At 37.8% G+C, this 23792-nt stretch overlaps 2 protein-coding genes across 3 annotated transcripts in view; one reads left to right on the top strand and one right to left on the bottom strand.

Annotated features, from left to right (window-relative positions):
- LOC307120340 (uncharacterized protein) overlaps positions 1–17719 on the top strand; it is a 58437-nt gene extending 40718 nt beyond the window's left edge. For both annotated transcript variants that reach the window (XM_079807339.1, XM_079807340.1), the window contains exons 3-9: positions 66–386; positions 482–601; positions 10857–11168; positions 11309–11620; positions 11706–12017; positions 14837–15145; positions 16616–17719. In XM_079807339.1, coding sequence (XP_079663465.1) covers positions 66–386; positions 482–601; positions 10857–11168; positions 11309–11620; positions 11706–12017; positions 14837–15145; positions 16616–16677 — 1748 coding nt within the window. In that variant the 3' untranslated portion in view covers positions 16678–17719. The remainder of the gene's footprint in view (positions 1–65; positions 387–481; positions 602–10856; positions 11169–11308; positions 11621–11705; positions 12018–14836; positions 15146–16615) is intronic.
- Positions 17720–19060: 1341 nt separating this feature from the next.
- On the bottom strand, positions 19061–23627 carry cela1.6 (chymotrypsin like elastase family member 1, tandem duplicate 6). Its single transcript, XM_079807402.1, has 8 exons — positions 23579–23627; positions 23344–23435; positions 22855–22955; positions 21650–21775; positions 19975–20111; positions 19743–19885; positions 19511–19660; positions 19061–19404 (listed from the first exon to the last, which is right to left on the bottom strand). The coding sequence occupies exons 1-8, from the start codon at positions 23616–23618 to the stop codon at positions 19393–19395; spliced, it is 801 nt and encodes a 266-aa protein (XP_079663528.1). The 5' UTR covers positions 23619–23627; the 3' UTR covers positions 19061–19392.
- Between the last annotated feature and the right edge of the window lie 165 nt (positions 23628–23792).

The raw sequence follows: 23792 nt of genomic DNA, 5'->3' as shown, positions 1-23792 counted from the left end.
TAGGCCATGTATTTTACTTTTTAAAAATGCACTACATCACATAAATGTTCCTGTTTGTTTTCCAGATGTGATTTTTGCAGGGTTAGAAAACAAGAGAGAAGGAGATTCTGTGACTCTACATACTGGTGTTACTGATTCACAGAAACATGATCTAATACAGTGGACATTTGGGCCTGCGAATCCAGACACTCTTATGGCTGAAATGAACATAAAGATTCATGAGATCACATATAGACCTGATGAGAGATACAGAGAGAGACTACATCTGGATAATCAGACGGGATCTCTCACCATCAGAGACCTCAGAACCGCAGACGCTGGTGTTTACCAACTACAGATCTCCAACAGTAAAGAGACCTTATACAAGAGATTCAATGTTTTTGTTGGTAAGTAGCTCACGTTAAATCATGTATAATAAATATTTCCTTCGTACTCAAATCGCACAAGCAATTTAGTTATACTGATGACTTTCTCTCTTCAGCCATTCCAGATCCAGGGTTGTCCGCTGGTTATATTGTGCTGATTTGTTTTTTTGTCCTGCTGTGTGTGGTTGTGGCTCTGGGTTTGATTTACTACATGTTCAGATACTCTAAACGTAAAGGTAAGTGTTATCTACAGCCACTCCCGGCGCTATGGGCGGGCCTTAGGGGGCCGGGCCCGCCCACAGAGCTCCTGTGCCCCCCCTCCATCACATTTACATTTAAAAATTATTTTAAAAATAATAATAATTTACGTGTAGTATTTATATATTTATTGATGTGTGTATTTAGTGTAATATTTGACTCATAATCTTATTTAAAAAAACACCCGCGAAGTTTGACTGATTGTTTACAAAAAAGGGGTTTCCCGCTGACCCGCTCTAACGGCAGCATCTCGGTAAAGTTATAGCGAAGTGACGTGCGCTCGGTTTTGCCTAAGCTAGCTAGCCAGGTTAAATTTAAATTAATCGTGAAAGTGAAAATATTAAAATATGGATATACGAAGCTTTTTCAAATCGTCAGCTTCTGGAGGGAAGAAACTGACACCTGTGGCGCCTGAAACACCTGCGACAACGACAGAAGGTGGTGGAGCCTCGGCTAGCAGCACCAGTCATGATCCAAGCTATGTTTTTTTTAATGAGATTCCACTCCCAAAAACGTCGACTTCAGCTGTATTAAGAACGTGAGTAGGGCAGTTGGTTTTATTACTCTTCTTAAGTTGCACCAGCTGTGGTGTAAATTATGCATTTGACACTAGCCGTGTTTACATTACCCTTCAAATTGCGCAAATTGAAATTGCGAATTGAAAATATTTTGAAATAGTTTTTTATCGATATTTAGATAATAGCGCAAAACAGCTGCGCAAATCTGTAATGGAAACGCAGCTACTGATATGCTATATGTGTGTGAGTGTGTCGTAGTTGATTATGCATGGTTGATTTAATACTTAACTTGAGATTTGTGACTATTAGGCTGTTGGCTTATAGCATGCTGTGTTCACGGAACAATGCAGACCAAGGCTATAACTGTAACATGATATCTTCAGTAACCGAAATATGAGTGGGCAATAGGCTAATTGTAGTTAGGATATTGAAATCGCCGTGAAACTGTTGTAGCAATAGTTGGTTGTTGTCCTATAGAAAAATTTATTGGATGTCATAATTAGGCCCCCCCAAGAATATTAAATGCCCGTCCATTGATTTGTTTCTGCCGCCGGCTCTGTCTACAGCTAGTACAGAGGGTATGCATTGACATCACTTTCCCACCCCTGCGTGACTGGATTTAAAGGGGTCATGAACTGCGTTGTTTTATTGTTTTATGATGTTTCCTGGGGTGCACTTATAATGTTAGAATGCTTTTTACATCATAATTTATAAATAAAAGGCATTTTTCCTACCCTGATTTTAGCCCTCTGCTCTGAACGCTCTGTTTTAAGGGGCGTGTCTGCTGTGAGAGTTCAGTGTAAACACCTACTGCTGTGATTGTCTTTCCATTTGAAATAGTATTACTCTCTCTTTTAGCGCGTGAAAAATGTCGCATTACATTTAGATCTATGGCTTTATATTAAAGGGGTGATGAATTGAGAAATCAACTTTCCCTTGAGCCTTTGATATATAAAAGTTCATTGTGATATAAGAATATCCTGTAAGTTTCAGAGCTGAAAACTTCCTTGTTAGTCAAAGAAAAGCTTTTATTGACACCAGGTCCAGAAAACGCTCGATCTCAGAATGTGACGACCACTGACGTCATTGAATGCAGAAGCACCACCTCAACAGATAAATATGTATGCCTGCTTCTGTAGCCCCGCCCACCGACTCGTGGAGCTAAATGGATCGCGCCACCGAGCAATAAACATGCCGGTTCCAGTTTAACTTAATTTCACTGCAGACATATTGAGATTAAAACACAATGCTGTGCCTTCTATATTGGATCCGACAGGATTGGTGCAACACATATATATGTGAGTAAAACATATATATGTGTTAGTATTGCATTGTTACAGATCGTTTGATATCTATTGATTAAATACCTTAGCACACTGTCACAGGCTGGAGAGTCCTCTATTTGAAGTGTTATTGCTTAATTCGTGATCATACTCAGACTTGTAACCCAGTTATGGGCCAGGGCTCGGACTTGACTTGTATAAAAGCCCAACGTCCTGGGGCTATGTGTTTTTCAGATGGGCTACCAAAACGTATCACCAGCCTGCCGATGGGCTATCTTTAATAGTGAAATAACATTCCTTTCTTGCGCGCACGCACGCGTGTGTGTGTGTGTGTGTGTACGGTTTGCGGTTATATTCACTGATCGGGCGGGTCAAGTAATAAAAAAATAACATTCCAATCCATTGCGGGTGGATGAGAGATGAATCATTGTGTTTGTTTGAAAAATATATTTTGCAAGTCCTGTAAGCCTTTCCCCAGACGATTCCCACATGTACTGAGGGGAGCTGAAGCTCATTAAATATGCAAAGCTTATCCAATCATAGCAGTGGGTGTTCGCTTCCAAGTCTTCAGTGCGGCATGCACATCAAATCCGAGCGTTTCTTCAGAGAGCCTCAAAACCAAGGCAGAAAATAGCCTATTATTATTCATTATGATGTTTTTTAATGTAAAAACCGCGCAAACGTCATAAGTTGACCTCAGACAACAGAATTTTTTTTTTTTAAAAGCCAGTTCATGACACCTTTAAGATGACGGGGCATGAAAGGTTGCAGTGATGACCATTGTAGCCGTTCACACACATGTTGAGCGCATGAAAGCAGTGATCTCATAATTGCAACTCAGTTTCTGTACACTAATGGATGCTTTCAACTTCTCTAACAGTGCAAACGTGATATAGTTAAGAGATTCGTTGAATAAAAGGGGAGTCACTGATAAACGTGTCACTGATAAACAGTGTTGGGGGTAACGCATTACAAGTAACTTGAGTTACGTAATAATATTACTTTTTCCAAGTAACTAGAAAAGTAACGCATTACTTTTCAAATTTACAACAAAATATCTGAGTTACTTTTTCAAAAAAGTAACGCAAGTTACTTTTTCATATTAATTTGACTGACAGCTCTCCTGCCCCCATGTTGAGAAAAATGAGTGCAGGGGCGTTGTGTGTAAACATGATAGTTATTGTAGTTCCAAACTAAATGTGAGCATTTATTTATCTCACTTGCACAATAAAGATTCTGTACTCCTCAAAATGAATAAAATCAGTCAAATGCAAAATCAGAGTACTATGCAAACCTCCAATAATTAAATGTTAAATAAAACAGCTATTTTTATGCATAATCTACCTTTATATTTAATTTACCAATGTCTTGCTGCTGACCTTTGATTATGAAAATTACTAGATTTTTTGTTTTTATTGGTAAAACTTCCTATTCTACCATTATCCAGAATGGCAGCACAGCAGAGCTGCGCCCTCTACTGTTCATGCGTGAATTCGCATTTTTACCTCAGCCTGGGGCTTATTATTTATTTTGGTATGAAGAGGTCTTTACCGTTGCACAAAAATATAACTTTTTTGTTATAAACAAAAACAAGCCCAGCCCAGGTGAGAAAAAGTAACGCATTACTTTTCTTATAAAGTAACTAAGTAACTCAATTAGTTACTTTTTAAAGGAGTTACGCAATATTGTAATGCATTACTTTTCAAAGTAACTTTCCCCAACACTGCTGATAAACTCTCCTGTTTGATTGACAGCTGATTGAGCAGCGCACTCTGCTCCGACGATTGCAAAGGAAGCTTTCTTTGATCGCTTTCTTTATAGAATTTAATCACCATTAAATAACAGATTATTTTCATCCTACTAAGAGAAACAACGCAAGTTGACATTTAGTCATTGGTTTGATTTACTGACACACAGACAAAGAACATCTGACTGTACATGAATCATCACATTTCAGATCGGGCATTAGAATGAACAGTTACTTACTTGTTGCATTACTGTTAAACCAAGGCACTGCACAATATTTTGTAATCCTCAACGGCATGTTTATTGCTTTGTAGCTCGATCTGGTTTAACACTAGCCCTATGTTACATGTGCGAATCGGTGGTCGGGGCTAAACAAGCAGCGATGAAGTAGTCAAGTCAACTTTATTTATATAGCGCTTTTACAATGCAGATTGTTTTAAAGCAGCTTCAAAGTGTTAAACAGGAAAATAATGCAACAGAATTTTATTCAGCCAAAAACGGTCATCTAGCTCATTTCAATTATTATACAGTGACAATATGGGCATTAGACCAGTAATTAGATCAGTAATTTAGTTGATATGGTTAATTTAGTTTACTAATTAGATTTATTTGGATATTTAGTTGAAAAATGTATTGTCCCCAACTGAGCAAGCCAAGCCAAAGGTGACAGTGGCAAGGAAACCAAAACCCCATCAGGTGACCTAATGGAGAAAAATAAACCTTGGGAGAAACCAGGCTCAGTTGGGGTGCCAGTTCTCCTCTGGCCAATTAACAAACAGCGTATGATTATTATTCTGGCAACTTTAAAGGTCAGAGGTGATTATTAGATCGGAATATTCAAAATATCATCACTCCAGAGACTGGTTTATTGAGGATGCCGTATTGATTAAACAATTATTAAAATGCAATATTCGAAAGATCGGAGGCAACATGGCGTAGACGGGTTTATTGAGGTGTGTGGGAGGATGCCGTATTGATTAAACAATTATTAAAGTGCAATAATCGAAAGATCGGAGGCAACACGCCAGAGACAGGTTTATTGAGGATGCCGTATTGATTAAACAATTATTAAAGTGCAATATTCAAAAGATCGGAGGCAACATGCCGGAGACGGGTTTATTGAGGATGACATATCGATTTAACAATTATTAAACAGGAATATTCGAATGATCGGAGTCATCACGTCGTAGACGGGTTTATTGAGGATGCCGTGTCGATGAGGTAATTTCAGGGGAGTCTAATTGACACGGTCTCTGCAGGCACTTCAGGGTCATGCGTTGGTCTTGTCTGGGCGCAGGTCCACCATCTGATCTGGATACGGCTGACTGCAGTAGATCTCGGGATAAAACGGAGAGACTAACATTAGCGTAGATGCCATCCTTTTTTATGATGTAACGAATACATCAGGTGTTATGGGAAGTGTTCCCGGTTCCGGCTGACCTAGTTAATGTACCCTAAGAATCATTTAATTGAAAAAAAATTGTATGTGTATGCCATAGTAAAGAGATGTGTTTTTAGTCTATATTTAAACTGACAGAGTGTGTCTGGTTCCTGAACAATGCTAGGAAGACTGTTCCAGAGTTTAGGTGCTAAATAAGAAAAGGATCCTGAGTTGCAGGAAATTACTGGTCATCCAATTTTTTATATCAGCTATGCATTCCGTTAATCTTGTGAATTGGTAAGTTTCTTCAGGGCGTGAAGAAATATAGAGCTGAGTATTGTCAGCATAACAATGAAAACTAACACCATGCTTCCTAATGATATCTCCCAGTGGTAGCATGTGCAGGGTGAAGAGCAACGGTCCTAGCACTGAGCCCTGCGGTACTCCATACTGAACTTGTGATCGGTGTGACATCTTTTCATTTACTGCTACAAACTGATAACGGTCAGATAGGTATGATTTAAACCATGCCAATGCAATTCCACTAATGCCTAAATTATTCTATTCAAAAGAATGTTGTGGTCGATAGTATCGAATTCAGCGCTAAGATCGAGTAACACTAATAGAGAGATACAGCCACGATCGGATGATAAGAGTAAATCATTTGTAACTCTGAGGAGAGCAGTCTCAGTAAAATGATACGGTCTAAATCCTGACTGGAATTCCTAACAGATACCATTTCTCTCTAAAAAGGAACATAATTGTGAGGATACTGCCTTTTCAAGTATTTTTGACAGAAAGGGTAGATTTGAGATTGGCCTGTAATTGACTAATTCTGTAGGATCAAGTTGCGGCTTTTTAATAAGTGGTTTAATAATAGCCAACTTAAAAGTTTTTGGTACATATCCTAATGACAAAGATTAATTAATGATATTAAGAAGAGGATCTATGACCTCTGGTAGTATCTCTTTTAATAGCCTAGTCGGTATAGGGTCGAGCATACATGTTGTTGATTTTGATGATTTAACAAGTTTAGCCAATTCTTCTTCTCCTATAGCATTGAATGAATGTAGTTTTTCCTCAGTGACACTACAATACTCTGCCTGATGTGATACTGTAGTAGATGGCTGCATGGTTAAAATTTTCGTCCTCATATTATCAATCTTACATGTAAAGAAGTTCATAAAGTCATTACTGCTGTGCTGTTTACAAACATCAGAAGCTGAATCTTTATCTTTGGTTAATTAAGCCACTGTATCGAATAAATACCTAGGGTTGTGTTTGTTTTCTTCTAAGAGAGTTGAGAAATAAGCAGATCTAGCAGTTTTTACAGCCTTTCTGTATGCGATCATGCTCTCTTTCCACGAATTGCGAAAAACCTCTAGTTTTGTTTTCTTCGAGCTGCGCTCCATTTTTCTGGCTGCTGTTTTAAGGGCCAGAGTGTGATCATTGTACCACGGCATTGGACTATTTTCTTTAATCTTCTTTAAGCGCTGGGGAGCAACTGTGTCTAAAGTGCTGGAAAAGAGAGAGTCAATAGTTTCTGTTGCAACATCGAGTTTGTCTAGGCTATCTGGGATGCTGAGGAGATGATACTGATGATGAAGATTATTTAAAAAGCAATCTTTAGTGATGGCAGTGATAGTCCTGCCATATTTGAAGCGAGGGGATGGCTTTGCAGCCTTAACTAAATTATGTATACATGATACTAGGTAATGATCTGAGTTGTCATCGCTCTGCTGCAGAATTTCAACGGTATCAACATTTATTCCATGTGACAATATTAGGTCTAGAGTATGATTATGGCGATGAGTGGGTCCTGACACGTGTTGCCTAACTCCAATAGAGTTTAGAATGTCTCTAAATGCAAGCCCTAAAGCATCTTTTTTCGTTGTCTATATGGATATTAAAATCCCCAACAATTAGTACTTTATCTGCAGCCAGTACTAACTCTGATTGAAAATCAGCAAATTCTTTGGTAAAGTCTGTATTGTGCCCTGGTGGCCTGTATGCAGTAGCTAACACAATTGTTAAATGGGATTTATCATGTACACAACATAACGTTACATAAAGCACCAGGACTTCAAAGGAATTATATTTGAAACTAGACTTCTGAGTTAAACTGAAGATATTATTATAAATGACAGCAACCCCTCCCTTTACCTTTCAGATGCGGCTCGTGTTTATAACAGTAATCTTCGGGGATGGACTCATTTAAAGTAATGAAGTCTTCAGGTTTTAACCAGGTTTCTGTTAAACACAGCACATCTAGATTATTATCATTAACAAAAAGCGCTTTTGGGGAAAGGGATCGGATATTCAGCAGCCCGAGCTTTATCATTTGTTCATCTGTATTATATCTGTTGTTGATTTGTTGGACATCAATTACATTTTTACTGTTGAATGGTTTTGATGGTTTTTTGTATTTGTTAATTCGGGGAACAGACACAGTCTCTATGTGATAATATGTAGGTGAAAGAGTCTCTATGTGTTGGGATTTATCTGACTTCTGTGACGTGAGACAGCTAGCAGACGGTCGGTTTAGCCAGTTTGTCTGCTTCATAGGCATTGATCTTCTGCAGAGGCGGTGTTTCACTCTGGGCCTGGTGTCAATAAAAGCTTTTCTTTGACTAACAAGGAAGTTTTCACCTCTGAAACATACAGGATATTCTTATATCACAATTAACTTTTATATATCAAAGGCTGAATGAAAAGTTGACTTCTCAATTCATGACCCCTTTAATAGGGGAAACAGTGAAAACGCAAGTAAAATGTACGATTATCAGAAAACTAATGGTTGGACTCCATATAGTGTTCCTTACAACTTACCAAAGATCCAGTGACCCCATAGATATTGACATGCAGCCAGGAATCGTGTTTACTGACATTTATATGAGCCTGATTTCGACGTTAGGGAAATACATAAAGCAAATTTGCCTGTGAATGCTTTAAATACAATACAGGTAGGTCTAAATCTGGGTGATCACTTATTTCAATGTTTTATATCATCATATCGTCCAGCCCTAAAACTGATATAGTTTTTGTCTGTGTTTATTTAAAAACATCAAATTATGCAGAATATAAAATGGTAAATATTTAATTGATGAGTTTTCAATACAATATACTTTATAATACATATACATATTGTATAATACATATATGCAATACATGGGGTATGATTTGAACCCATAATTCAGCATATTGACACAAAATAATAACTGCAAATTCACCTTTCGCTGAGTTAAGTTGTTTTGGTATATTGCAGCGACCAATTTGCTTCTCTTTTCTGTAGCTTTCAGTAGTCAGTAAAAATATACCCCAGATTTCTTGTCAAATCTATTTATACAGTCAATCTGAAAGCATTTACGTTGAAATGCTGCAGCTCAATCTTTCTGCCATTCAGTGGGTGTAACCGCAGCGACTAAAATTTTTATTTGCATAACTATGATTTCTTCTATTAAACAAATACACAAATGAGCTGAAACATTATGAGCACCTGCCTATATGCTGTAGGTCCTCCACGTACTGCCAAAACAGCACAAAGGCCCCTATAGGTGTCCTGTGGACTCTGGCACCAAGACGTTAGCAGCAGATCCTTCAAGTCCTGTGGGTTGCGAGGTGGAGCCGCTGTGGTATTAGGCTACGTTCAGACTATCAGTCCAAATCCGATTGAAATCTGATTAGATTTAGCAAGTGTGAACGGCCAAAAATCACATGAAATACAAGCTACATTCATGTGTGATTTGAAATCCTATCCAAATCGCATTTCCGGACTGCTCTAATCAGATTTCATGTGGTTTATGTAATTTCTTCATGCCACGTGAAGAGTAAACGTCAGATGTTGTTATAGACAACACACTGTCGCTGCAGAAACAAGGTTGTGTTGTTGCAAAGTGCCGGACGAGCAGAAAATAATAATATGATGGAGACGTGTTTTGAAACTGGCGGAGGCGACAGCGTGGATAAAGCCGCTCATACGTTTCTGCCTCAGAAGACGCAGTAGTCCAGCGCAAGCGGCTACACATGTGATGATACAACATCTGTGATGGAAACCCCTCCATGCTGTGGTTGTTGTTTTTGGCATATGCTTACCAACACAACGTCATTGTCATATAAATCAATGCAGATATTCCAGGAAATGAAAGAGTGGCACGGACACAGAAATCGGATCTGAATAGTTTCGATACACAATGTGGATGTCAAGAGTTTTAGATTAGATTCCAATCGGAAACAAATAATTGAATTTGGACTGACAGTGTGAATATAGCCTTAGTTGTTAATCAAGCACATCCCACAGATGCTCAATTGGATGGAGATCCATTGGATTTGGAGACCAGGGCAACAACTTGAACTCTTCATTATGTTCCTCAAACCATTCCTGAACAATGTGTGCAGTGTGGAAGGTCTGCAACAATGTTTGGATAGGTGACACATGTCAAATTTACGTCCACATGAATGGAACATTCCCAGCAGAACATTGACCAGAGCATCACAGTCCCTTCACTGGCTTGTCATCAATCCTGCTGCCATCACTTTCCCAGGTAAAATGGGACACATTGGAGCAGGCAACCTTCTTCCTCTACTCCAGTCCTGATACTCGCATGCCCATTCAATGGTGGACGGGTCATCATAGACACACTGATTGGTCTGCAGCTATGCAGCCCCATATGGAGCAGAGTGTAATGCACTGTGTTTTGTGACACATTCCTCCCATAACCATAATTCATATTTTGTGTGAAGGTCTGCAACAGTAGACCTTCTGTTGGCTCAGACCTGATGGGATAGCCTTCGTTGCGTAGAAGCCGCCGGTTTGTGGTTTGTACCTCCTAGGACCACTGTTGGAAAATTCTCACCACTGTTGACCAGGAGCAACATACAAACCTTGCTGTTTCAGAGACAGTTGCCTTGCCATAACCATTTGACCCTTGTCAAAGTCGCTCAGATCTTTATTCCTGCTCATTTCTCCTGCAAATGATTGTTTGCTTACCATAATCTACCCAGACCTTGTTAGGAGAAGATCAGTGATATTCACTTTGCCTGGTCATAATGTTTTGGCTCATCAGTGTAGCTTTAAAGAATCATACAGTAGATCTTAACCCTTTATGGTACAGAGTTGCCATATGGCAAGAATTTATTTCTACACATTTCCTTGTTATTCTTGTTATTTACAGCTCACTTGTTTTGGAGCAGAGCTGCTATTTCTGATAAGACATCCTTTACACTGGTTTATTCATTAAACATGTTTTAATTTTGACTGAACAATGAAACATCTGTTAAAACATTTTCTATCTTGGTGTTGAGACAGAAAAGAAAAAAAAGGTGTCAGTGACAGAGGGAAATTCTGTCACGCTGAAAACCGGTGCAACTGAAATCCAGAGAGATGATGAAGTACGCTGGCTGTTTGGACCACAAGATATGGTCATCGCTCAAATACACAAAGTGGCCGGTAACATTTCGTACATCGACGATGAGCGGTTCAGAGACAAACTGCAGCTGGACCAGCAGACCGGAGATCTCACCATCAGCGACATCAGGATCCGAATCTCTGGAGATTATCAGCTGCAGATCGCCGGCAGCAAAGCGACCAAAATGAAGAGCTTCAAGGTTATTGTACGAGGTGAGTGGTTCAAATACCCTACTGTATTTTCTGCAAACGTGTTAATTTATTCATTTTAAACTTCACTGCGGTCTAAAGTGGGTTTTGAGTTCATCTGCACATATCAACAGGTTTTGTTTCTGTTTCTTTGTGATATGAAGTGGACACACGAAAATTCACCGAAGGAGAGTCTGTCCATCTGCAGACCGGTATTACTGAAATACAGAAAGATGATCTGATAGAGTGGAGGTTTGAACCTAAAAACGCCCTCATAGCCAAAGTTGATGGGCAAACCAATGAGACCCACGTCTACGATGTTGATGACGAGAGATTCAGAGACAGACTGGAGCTGGACAAGCGAACTGGAGACCTCACCATCACAAACACCAAAAGCACCGACTCTGGAGTTTACGAAGTACAGATCAAGAGCAGCAATAAAGTTTCGTACAAGACTTTCAACGTTCTTGTTTGGCGTGAGTAGCTCAAGATAATCACGGTATCGATAATCTTGTTCACATGCACATTCACATGATTCTCCTATGTTTCTCTCACTGTCAGTGAATACGATGAAATATACAGTTGGAGATTCTGTCATTCTACAAACTGGTGTTGCGGAACTGAAGAAGGATGATCGGATCCTGTGGAAGTTTAGCGATAAAGACATTTTCATCGCTGAACTCAACGGAGCCACCAATCGGATCTTATTCTATGAAGGTCCTGATGGCAGATTCAGAGACCGAGTGCAGTTAAACCAGCGAACTGGAGATCTGACCATCAGGAACATCAGCAGAGCACATTCAGACGTTTATACACTACAAATTACCAGCGGCAAAAAGGTCACATGCAAGAGATTCATGGTTATTGCCCACGGTGAGTAACACAATCATATTTAGCACTGTTTTTCACCATTAAGCAATGAGGATTTAGCCAACATCAGAGGTTTTAACGCAGGAAACAGGTGGTAAGAATTCACCCAGCTTGTAAAAAGAAAACAATGTTGGCTGAAATGTAATCCGAACATTCTCATACCCTTGGCAATCTTTCTGGCAAGTTCTCTCAGTTATAAACCATGATTTAATCAGACAAATGTTCCTTCAAAATTATCTAGTTTTTTAGTACTCAAAAGTTAAACATAATTATATATCATTCATGGAATTTTTTTTATTTAATGTTACTACTTGTTTCTAGGGTTGGGGTACGTATTCATAATACAAAATCTTATTAACACTTTCATTAGTTACATTTTAAATGGGTGGTAATCAAAATACAGTTACATCCGAAAGTAAGTGATTACTTTGAATTTTAATGTCATTTGTTTCATTTAACCATTAATATAAACTGTAACAGGCAATTCATGTAAACAGCAATTGGTGTTTGTCACACTCATTCAAACCCCTTGCAGAATATGCAAATATTTTATAATTTTAACAAAATAAGAGAGATCTGGGATCATAAAAAATGCATGTTACTTTTATTTAGTACTGTCCTGAATAAGCCATTTCACATAATAGATGTTTACATATACTCCACAAGACAAAATTACTAAATTTATACAAATTGCCACATTCAAAAATGTACATACCCTTGAATCTTAACTGTCTATCATTACCTGGATGGTCCACTACTGTTTTCATGTTTCATGTTCAGTCAGTTGTTTAGGTAACTTTTCCCAGAATTGTGCAGAGGCGGCAGTAGTGAAGTATTTTTACTCTGCTTAAGTACATTTTTTCAAGTGTCTATACTTTATCAGTGTTTTTCTTTGGAAAACTTTTACTTCACAACATTCCAAAGCATAATGTCATAGTTTTTACTGCACTACGTTCCATATTGAATAACATTTAATACTTAATTACAGTAAAAATGTAATATTGTACTTTTACTCAAGTTTTACTTGAGTACAAGAAAGAAAGTACTACATTTTTTATGTAATTAAGCATTAAAGGTATGAAAAATAACTTTTATTTATATAATGTAGTGCAGTAAAAAGCATAACATTATATATTATGCTTTGGAATGTAGTGAAGTAAAAGTTTTCCAAAGAAAACACTAATAAAGTACATATAAATAGAGTAAAAATACTTCACTACTGTTCGCCTCTGGAATTGTTAGATATAAATATGCAATTGCAAGGAGAAAAAAAAGGGGGAAAAGAATGAATTGCAACTAATAAAAATAGAAATTAAAAGGTAATTGCGACTTTTTATCTCATATTTCACTGCTTTTTATAACACACAATTGTGTTTAAATCTCGCAATTCTGAGAAAAAAAGTTGCAATGATACACAATGCCTTAAGGGGGTGAAAACTTTTGAACAGGATGATTATTTTTTTCTTATTTAGTACTGCCCTTCAGAAGCTAACTATATGTTTTCCAGAAGACAAAATAATTACTATTTACCCTGTTCATTGAATTCAGAAAGTTTACACACCCCAGATCTTAATGCATTGTGTTGCCTTCTTGAGCGTCAGTATTATTATTTTTTTTCTAAGATTAATAATTTTCTGCTTCAAGAAATATTGTGGAAAACTGATGTTGTTTAAAATAATATGCAGAGGAAAACCAAATCCTATGTTTGGTGCTCTCTTTGTGTTACATCCCGTATTAGTATTCCAAAGTATTCTAAAGTATTTAGATTAATTTACAAAACTTGTGAATCTATCAAAATACATTACAAACAACTTTTTAAAGCATGTCAAATCAAATCAAATCAAATCACTTTATTGTCACACAGCCATGTACACAAGTGCAACAGCAGGTGAAATTCTTGGTGCAGTTCCGAGCAACATAGTAGTCACGACATGACATGTACAACATTTAGAGCAGCATCAGATTACACTGATGCGCCCACAATTACTCACAGCACAGTAAACTCTACAATAAACAATAAATAATTTACACAATGTGAGTGTGGTTCTCACAGCTTTAACCAATATACACATACTTACAATATACATATACTTTAAACAATATACTTTAAACAATATACACACTAAAACATACATTAAACAATATACATTACGCTATAATAATAATAATAATAGTATACAATGTACAGTATACATTATTATTCACAGTAGAGATCCAATGTGCAATAGGTGCTATATGATAAATAATAAATTATATAATGTGTATATAATGTGTGTGTATCGACAGTGGGTTGTGCTGAGTGATATTCTGTCCAGTGTGTGTTATGATCCTGATGGATCAAGAGTTCAGGAGTCTGCTGGTGCGTGTTCTGATGTATTTTGTAATCTGTATTTTGTAATCTGTCGTGAAATACATTTAAAAAATAACCTTCCCAATCCTGCTTGTTTCAGAATATTCTGAATCAAAAGTAGCATTCCCTCCATAGCCACGAAGAAAGCATTTTTAACACTGGACATTTTGAAGGTTCAGAGAAAATTCAGAAACAAAGTTTCTATAATTGAATGGGAACAAAGCTAAATTTTTGATAGCCAGTATGACCACAGCACAGTCTAGAAACACTAGTTTTGACCGTTCTGGTTTGCATAAATAGTTCAACACTAAAATGTCCATTCCTGTATGAGTTACATTATGTGGAAAACAGAAATACATCACAATACTAAAAAGAATAGCTCTCTTGTCCTCAGAGGCGTTTCGATGCTCCTGAAGCAGTGAGATCACCTGTTATGCTTTTCTCTTTTATGTGTTGCTGGAACAAAATAAAGAGAAGACTGTGTCGGCAACGGAGGGAGATCCGGTCACGCTAGACAACGACACTGAAATACAAGATGATGATCTTATACTGTGGCTGTTTGGAGCTGAAGACAGACTCATAGCTAAAGGAGAAAGAAATAAAGAAGATTTCTGCACATATGAAGGTGCTGAAGGGAAATTCAGGAACATACTGAAACTGGATTCTCAAAATGGATCTCTGATGTTAACAAACAGCACAACTGAACATGCCGGAGTATATAAACTACTGATCATCAGCAGCCGAGAGACTAAATACAAGAGATTTAAAGTTACAATCCGTGGTGAGTAACATGGTGAACAACTTGCAGTAAATTAAAATGCATTTAAGTCGTTCTATCTTAAAGCTGTGCTTAAAATGCTTTATCCTTTCTCAGCTTTATACACTATATTGACAAATTATTGGGACACCTCTCCAAATCATTGAATTCAGGTGTTCAATCACTTCCATGGCCACAGGTGTATAAATCAAGCACTAGGCATGAAGACGCTTCTACAAACATTTGTGAAAGAATGGGTCGCTCTATGGAGCTCAGTGAACTCAAGCGTGGTACTGTGATAGGTTGCCATCTGTGCCATTCGTGAAATTTCCTCACTACTAAATATTCCACAGTCAACTGTTAGTGGTATTATAACAAAGTGGAAGCAATTGTGAACAACAGTCAATAGCTACAGACCCCCAAATTTTGTGTGGCCTTCAGATTGGCTCAAGAACAGTGTATAGAGAGTTTCATGGATTGGGTTTCCATGGCCGACCAGCTCATCCAAGCCTTACATCACAGTGCAAAGCGTCAGATGCAGTGGTATAAAGCACACCGCCACTGGACTCTAGAGCAGTGGAGATGTGTTCTCTGGAGTGACCAATCATGCTTCTCTTTCTGGAAATCTGATGGATGAGTCTGGGTTTGGCGGTTGCCAGGAGATCAGTACTTGCCTGACTGCATTGTGCCAAGTGTAAAGTTTGGTGGAGGGGGGATTATAGTGTGGAGTTGTTTTTCAGGGGTTGGGCTTGGCCCCTTAGTTCCAGTGAAAGGAACTCTTAATGCTTCAGCATACCAAGGCATTTTGGACAATTTCATGCTCCCAATTTTGTGGGAACAGTTCCTGTTCCAACATGACTGCGCACCAGTGCACAAAGCAAGGTAAATAAAGACATGGATGAGAGAGTTTGGTGTGGGGGAACTTGACTGGCCTGACCTCAATCCGACAGAACACCTTTGGGATGAATTAGAGCAGAGACCGTGAGCCAGGCCTCACAAATTTTTTTGGCATTATAGTGTATGTAGAGACGGCTATAAGTAAGCAAGGCTTAATTTTCGCACAATTTTCATGCAAATTAGTTTTGCATGACCCTTTGCAACACTGACAAATGCCGAGATGTGGGGGCGGGATTATCTTGGGTTTATTCAAAAAGCTTTTTTCAAAACTATGATTTTTTCATTGGTGGCGCAGCTTTACTTTTAAACTTCAGCTGTGATATATAATATATAAATATCCCATTTTAAAAATATTGAATTTTAAATTTGAAGTCCATTTCCAAATAACATTTGAAGGTTATGAATTCTAATTCTCAATTCTAAGTCATGTATTTTTATAATGCTGTGGTTTCTTTAGGTTTGACATTCAACACTAGTTATTTTGAGTGTGTTTAATTAGATAGAAATGCTTGATATTTAATGATTATTGGTTTCACATTGACACTTAATATACCTCTGACATCAACATTTTTAACCGATTTTTTTGTTTTCTTACAGAGAGAGAACAAAATACAGACAGAGGAGATGATCAGGAGGGGATAGCATTAATACAAATGTAACTGAATTTTTCCACATTATCTATTGCACATTTTGTATGGCGTACACAATTACTGAGAATTTATTATTGAATATTATTTTTACTTTGGTGTTGCGACCAAAACCAAATGTGTGTATACATTTTAGTGTATAAACCTTATGTAAGTACTGTATTATTTTGTTACTGTGTGTTTTGTGTTATGCTGCCTTCACGTGCTATATCAGAAATTTCCTAATTCCCACTTTAGAAGTCGTGATTACGAGCTTGTTGCATTCAAGTGCTTTGTTTTTGGAATGAACAGGAATCATGGAGGACACAAGGTTTATTCTTGCCTATTGAGAAAATCTTATTCAAACCAACATCATATGTACTGACAACCATATAAACATTCCAGACAGTCCGCTTTCTGATGATTCTGTAATTTCCGTCAAATGTAGGCTATTTTCGCTGTGTATCAACATGCAATACGCTTCATATGATTACTCGCACATGTAAATATGCACTACATTAATGTCAAGACAAGACGACCTAACTGTTTTGGGGAAAAAATGATTACTTATAAAATCACACCTGCCACAGCAGTAGTTCTCCCCGCCACCATGTTTAAAGTTTATGGCACGCCCATCTCGGGAATTTGGGTATCAAAATTATTTCCGACCTTCCCAGTGGTAAACACGACATCAGAGGGCGTTCATGTGCAATTTTTACCTAGGAAACTCGTATTTACAATAATTCCGATAGCATGTGAAGGCAGCATTAGTCAATGTGACATTTCATATTAGCTGGAATCAGCCTCTTGTCGATTAGACAATGATTTATAATTGGTAATATTATAAATATGAATATTAAATGTGGTGCTAATGAATCTGCTTGGAGGTTTATTGCCTGTCTGTTTTTTAATGATCTTTCTTTTTGTTTTCCACAACTTTTATTGTGTTCCTTGGATTAATTGGTTTTGATTGTTTTATCTAATTTCCAATTCATTTGGATAAAATTATCTGCTCAATTAATACATTTTCATATAAGATATAGATATAATGCTGGCATTAAAATCTGATCATGTCTGTCCTAGCATTTGCCTCTTAAAAGCTGTTCTAACGTTCATGACATATTTTACTGTACAATGTATGTGAATGCGTATAATCCAGTCAGGAACGGGAAGTGCACGTGAGGGAAAATCACTTCCCCACACAGATTTCACTCATGTTGGTCGAATTCGCCTTACTGACCACCAGAAAGCCCCTTTGCTTGAAAGTGACTCCGGTTTGAGATTTGTTTAATGCATCGTTACACTAGTGAAAATTGACCGTTTTGCCTGCAAAATTTCACAGAAATGTGGTGAATTTTTTGCATACAATTTTACTTTCTTGATATTTGCTCTTCTTAAATGTAGAAATGAATCTAAAAAGCAACTCAATTAATCAATTTGCTAATTGTATTTATATTTTTTTACATCACTGTCTGACTGTCTCAGTTTGTGTAAACCCACTTGTGGTTCAGAGTATTTATTTTTTCCCACATTAATTTCACACGTGTCTAGTACAATTATGTGTTTTTGTTTCATTAATACAGTGTATTGTTCTGGATCTACCCCGAAAGAATGGAAATTAAATGTGACAACATGCCCCATAGGTCGGGTACTCTGTAACATAACTATATGACAGCTTAAAATGTTATCTGATATAATAAAAAAAAATCGAAGAAAAATTTTAATATTTTGTCAATAAAATACGATTAACTTTTTAAAATAAAATAATGACTTTTTTTAATCATTAATCATTAATAATTTTTCAATTTTTGAGTTTGACAACAAACACATCGCTAATGACACCTATACAGCATAGTTCAAAACATAATAATAATAATTAATCATTTCTGAACATTGACTCGGAGTCATTATTCTCCCTTTCCTCATGGTTTCTCAAAAGAATTCATAAAAGTATAGAATATAATAGTGTAGTTCTAATAGCGGCTCATTGTAACACAGTGTGACCTGCACAACTGTGATTTAACCCCAGCTCGTGTCTTCTGCTGTTAGATCAGCATTAAAGAACTACAGATATACGATTAAAATAATAGCAGATATGTCTTATTTTAAATAAATACAAAAAAAAACAGAGATGAAAAACAACTTAAGAAATTTACTTTTGCTATGGATAAATAAATGTTCAGTAATATCTTCCAAAGATTTTTAAAATTTTGGCGCAATTGTTTCTCTAAATAATGTTGATATGGCAACTAGTAAATACACTAAGTTTCGTCATCCCGGCATGTGTGGAAAGTTTTAAACCATACGTGTTACAACTAACCCCACAATTAGGTTGTGCCCCGCGCTCCCCTACATCATATTTTCATTGCTCCTAGTTGATCAGGGACCATTAGTGACCAGTCATTACTCATTATATAAAGACATTCAATTTTATTGTTTTAAAAAACCATGTGATGTCCATTCCAATGACTGCAAGGTCTGAAAGGGGTTAATATATATCTGCACCATCCATTATGTACGAACAATTTAAAGTTCACCTTTTGTTTTTAAACTAAATAGTTACTGCTCTACTATATGTATTTATTGTTTTTGATCAAACTGGATTAAATGAGGACACAAATCTTTAAAATGACTCAAAAGCAGCCCAAGATTAGATGTAAAGTTTATTGTAGGTATTTTTGGCCATTGCAGATATTAAGCATTGGTAAATGGAGGATGTTTGTCTTTCATCTTCTCAGTTTTGTCCGCTTATCCGATGATCTAAAATGGCATGAGACATTTTAAATTAAAACAGTATTATAAGATAAAGTCATGGCATTTATTATTGCTTAGTTTTAAAGTTTATTATGAATATGATTGCACTTACTCCACTAATCCAGCTGCTGTAGGCAGACACACGAGTGAAGACTGTTGGCTTCTGGTAGGCATTACATCCAGATGATGACACGAAGCTGGTCACACCATGGACGACGTACTGACCGCTGACCTGGCAGTTCAGAGGACCGCCAGAGTCACCCTAAAAACAACAGGAGCCAAAATTAGACCTAACTTCCCACAGCAAACAGTTCATTATCTGTTTGACGGTCAGTCTTTCTCACCTGGCATCCGGACAGGCTGCCGCCACCAGCGCACACCATGGTGTTCTTCACGGTGCTTCCCCACCAGTCGCCACGAGAGCAGGTACTGTGGTCCACCACGGGCAGGTAGGCCTGTTTCAGCTGAGCGGAGAGTGACCCACCAGCTGCATGAAGATCACATTCATGAGTCAGGAATCATCAGTGCATACAAATGATTTGAGCCAACATCAAAACTATTTGAAGGTAAACTGACTCTGAGTGCGGCCCCAGCCGGTGATGTAACAGTTGTTGTTGTGGGGCAGAACCTGTCCAGTGGGTGGAAGGGAGGCCAGCTGCACGTACGTGTTCAGAGAGGCATCAGAGGACAGACGCAGAAGAGCGATATCATATCTGAAAAACAAAGAACAGACGCTATAACTTTAGAAGATCTTTTTTGATACGATCATGGATGTTGTGTTGATGTTAAGTCCAGGTAGTCATGTTTGAAACTTGTGTCAAAAACTCAATACAGCTCAGATAATGTGTAATTGTAGTTGTATGTGGAGCATTAAAGTTAAATGCTTAATTGTTGATATATGATGCCATTACTGCAAAAAAAAAAAAAATCTTCCACTGATAAAACATGGTCCATTACAGTGTAAATAAAAACTATGCAATACTACTACTAAAGTCCTCTACGCCTATTTAAGGGTATTTTCACTACAATCAATTATGCAAGATGGCGCTAGCTTAAATTGAAAATGCGCGCACCGGTCAGTTACCTGAATATACAATGTAACTTGGTACAGCTAAATGCTACGATTGACCAATCACAACCAAGTATTTCAGAGAGCCGCAAAGAATTATCAGTGTATACGTTATGGTCGAGACAGTCTTAACCTCCTGGGAACCAGGAATAGACTTTTGTCCACTGTAGTGGACATTATATTTAAGTGAATTTCTCTGACATCATACAAGTCACATGTCACAGTCTGGATGTCCTGTAAAGAGCACATTCGGGGCTTTGCAGAGATACCAAATGTTTGGAGGTTTCACCAGGACAACAACTTCTTCTTGGTCTTTAAAAATGGCTGACATTAACGTTTAGCACTCTAATGGAAATATGATATTTTGTAATTATAATTTAAATCAAATTCATTTTCAAATTGTTTGTTATAAATCAACATCTCAGGAAAATGTTATGGGGTTTCTAATCAAAATATGACTTTCTGTTACAAAACAGGGCATTGATTTCATAAATGTCCACAGCAGAGAACGCCAGGACTTGAATCATTGATTATTTATCAGGCATTTTGGAGACATAACATGTGAATGGGGAAATAAATTACATATCAATATTCCTATGAAATATTAGATATTATTATGAAAATGTTGCCAATTATTCCTCCCATTATTACACTTCTATTTTCCTTGCATGTTGCACCAAGAACACATCAATATGCGAATTAGATGCAGTGTACAGATACATTGCATTGGATGGGAAAATCAAAGTATGGCCATTTTACCCATATAATGCATTAAAAATAATCCTAAAACCTAAAAATTGATTGGTGAATGAAAAATAAATTCCATGGTTTTTGCCTATACATGCAATTTCATGTCATTTTATTGAGATGTATGAATAAAATATTTTTTTTTCAAAAATGTTTCTTTTCCATTTGTTTCTTATGCTCTAAACAATGTAATGACATGAAGAAAAAAAAACTAAATTCAAAAAGCTTTTTTTTCTGGGTCCCACGAGGATATGCCAAACCGCCATAAAACTCGAGGAGAAGACGACGGTCATAGGTATACTTTTTACATTCGTGTAGGATATGAAATGTGTAATTTGCTTGGCAATATTGTTTGTCTTTCGTTAAAGTTATGTACAGTAGTGTATTGAGTATATAAATGTCGCCACAGTCGTGTGTTGTGTATGTTATACACACCCAGAAGCCACACTGTTGCTGTTCCAGTTGGGGTGGATGCGGACCTGACTGACGGTCATGTACTGCTCGCGACCCTCGTGGTTGTTGATGTCGTGGTCGCCCAGGACAACACGCCAAGTTCTTGAGCTGCAAGGGAAACACGTAAAGGAAAAAGTGAACACTTTTTTTTTATCTATTACATCCCGTCTGCATTGACGCTGTCTTTAGGGCGCGAAATTATGACTAGTCTAGTCAGTCAGTAATGACTAGTCAATTTGGGTCCTGATTAAAGGTGAAAAATTGACAAAATTAGAATGGTTTTGATGGTTAATACAGACGACAATCATGGATGTTTTGCAAACACATTGAAAGTGAATTACATCTGCCGCCAGAGGGCGAACTGTGACAGTCCTAAGTGAGCAGACTCGCTTCAGGTCAAGTATAGACCTTATTCACAGCAGCGCCATCTTTGAGAGGGGCTGTGAGGGACAGACATACCCTGCATCCCAATGTGCATACTATCCACACCCTAAATAGTATCTTCTGTTGTACTGTTATTTAATGTGTTTTTGGATTGTTCTGCTGATGAAACACTGCTCTGCAAAAATATATTTCCAAAGAAATTGGGAAAGAAGTGATCTATGAGCTTTATATATCTTTTTTGAAAACACAGTAAGTCTATCCCTCACAGCCTCGATTTCATACCGGTCATGGCATTGCTCTGAATACGGTCTATAGGTCTCTGCAGGACAGAAATGGGAGTTGCTAGAAGTGGGCGAGGCCAGGAGGGGTGTTTTAGACCACATTACCTGATTTGTCCAAGTGGTGCTAGTCCACTTCCACCTCTCTGGACATCTAATGGGGTGGAGGTATGTGGGTAGGTTTAGGGTGTGGTTAGATATTAAAGCTCCACCCATTAGGACGAAATTACATTCGCTCCACCTCGCTGGACGTCTCAACGTAAGTTCCTCCCATTTTCGCTACAGTGAGCAGCCTCTCGATTTGCCCGCGTCACAGTAGGGTTTGATGTTGGGGTCAGGTAAAGCACATCATTTTCATGGCATGATTTAGAAACACCCACCAGTTTGAAAACGCCCACAAATTTAGAAACGCCCACTTTTGTTCGGCAGAGATTCCTTCAGATTCATACTCATGTGATCTCAATTTATCAGATGTTTGTGTTGTTTCTTAAACATTTAGATACAAAAAAAACAGGGATTAATTACGTGTCAACGCAGTGGGCGGCGGTCAACACCCAGTTCCTTCTGATCAAAGTCCCACCACAGGTATGATAGTAGCTGCCGCCAGACAGGTACTGGAGAGAGATCTAAGAAAGAGATGGTAATTTAGTTAGAAGTTGATAATATGAGAGGGGAAAAACTGTACTAACATTTAAATATGAGTGGTATTTTAACTAAACAGGGCGATTGGATTTTATTGATGTTGGAAAATCCAGTTAAAACCAACTTCAAGTTTGACTAGGTATAAAGCTGTTTATTTTTGTCCATTTTTGTGGAGCTGAGGTCAACCTGATTTGTAGACCATCATCTTGGTCGATCTCTATAGTGGGACACCAACAAACTCTCTACCACATTTAGAAAAATAGCATGACCACCTTAAGCTTGTACAACCATGTTCATTTAGTTGTAGAAAACCACCAAAAAACTATTGAGATTTAAAATATTTCAGTTGAGTTCGAATTAAAAATGTCGTACCTGCCAGGGCCAGGAGTTGGGTCTTGCCACCTCTCCGCCCACAACCCTCTCCTCAACGGCCTGTTCCTCCAAATATCTGGGCTCAGCCAGCGCTGGACACGCACAAACAAAAAAACACACTTAGACATACTAGTGTGGTCATTTGTAGTTGGAGCCCATATAGACGTACATATGCATTTGTTGGTAAAATCAAACTGATTGTGGTTTTCTCCACAGAAAGAGAGAGGTGTCTTACCCAGGGCGGCCAGCACACTCAACAACAAGATCCTCAGCATGTTTGCAGTCTGTCTGGTCTCTGGGCTCTTCCATCGTCTATATATAAGCCCGCAGAAGTTCACAGCGCTGTACGGAACAGGTGTTTACTCATGGCTGATGCCCACAGGTGTGTGAATCTCACAGATTTCACCACTGCCAAGGCCGATGTGCCAGATGCAGAATACACTTGTTTA

Source organism: Gobio gobio (assembly GCF_949357685.1).
Source record: "Gobio gobio genome assembly, chromosome: 24".
NCBI classification, from domain to species: Eukaryota; Metazoa; Chordata; class Actinopteri; order Cypriniformes; family Gobionidae; genus Gobio; species Gobio gobio.
This window is presented reverse-complemented; position numbering and strand designations above follow the sequence as displayed.

Bases quoted from the DNA above. Each gene is read 5' to 3' on its own strand.
- cela1.6 (XM_079807402.1), bottom strand. From the start codon at position 23,618: ATGCTGAGGATCTTGTTGTTGAGTGTGCTGGCCGCCCTGG. The intron at 20,112-21,649 runs GTGTGTATAACA...TTTGTTTTTCAG, and splicing joins AGCAACAGTGTGGCTTCTGG to ATATGATATCGCTCTTCTGC. The intron at 19,886-19,974 runs GTCAGTTTACCT...ATCTTCATGCAG, and splicing joins CGGCTGGGGCCGCACTCAGA to CTGGTGGGTCACTCTCCGCT.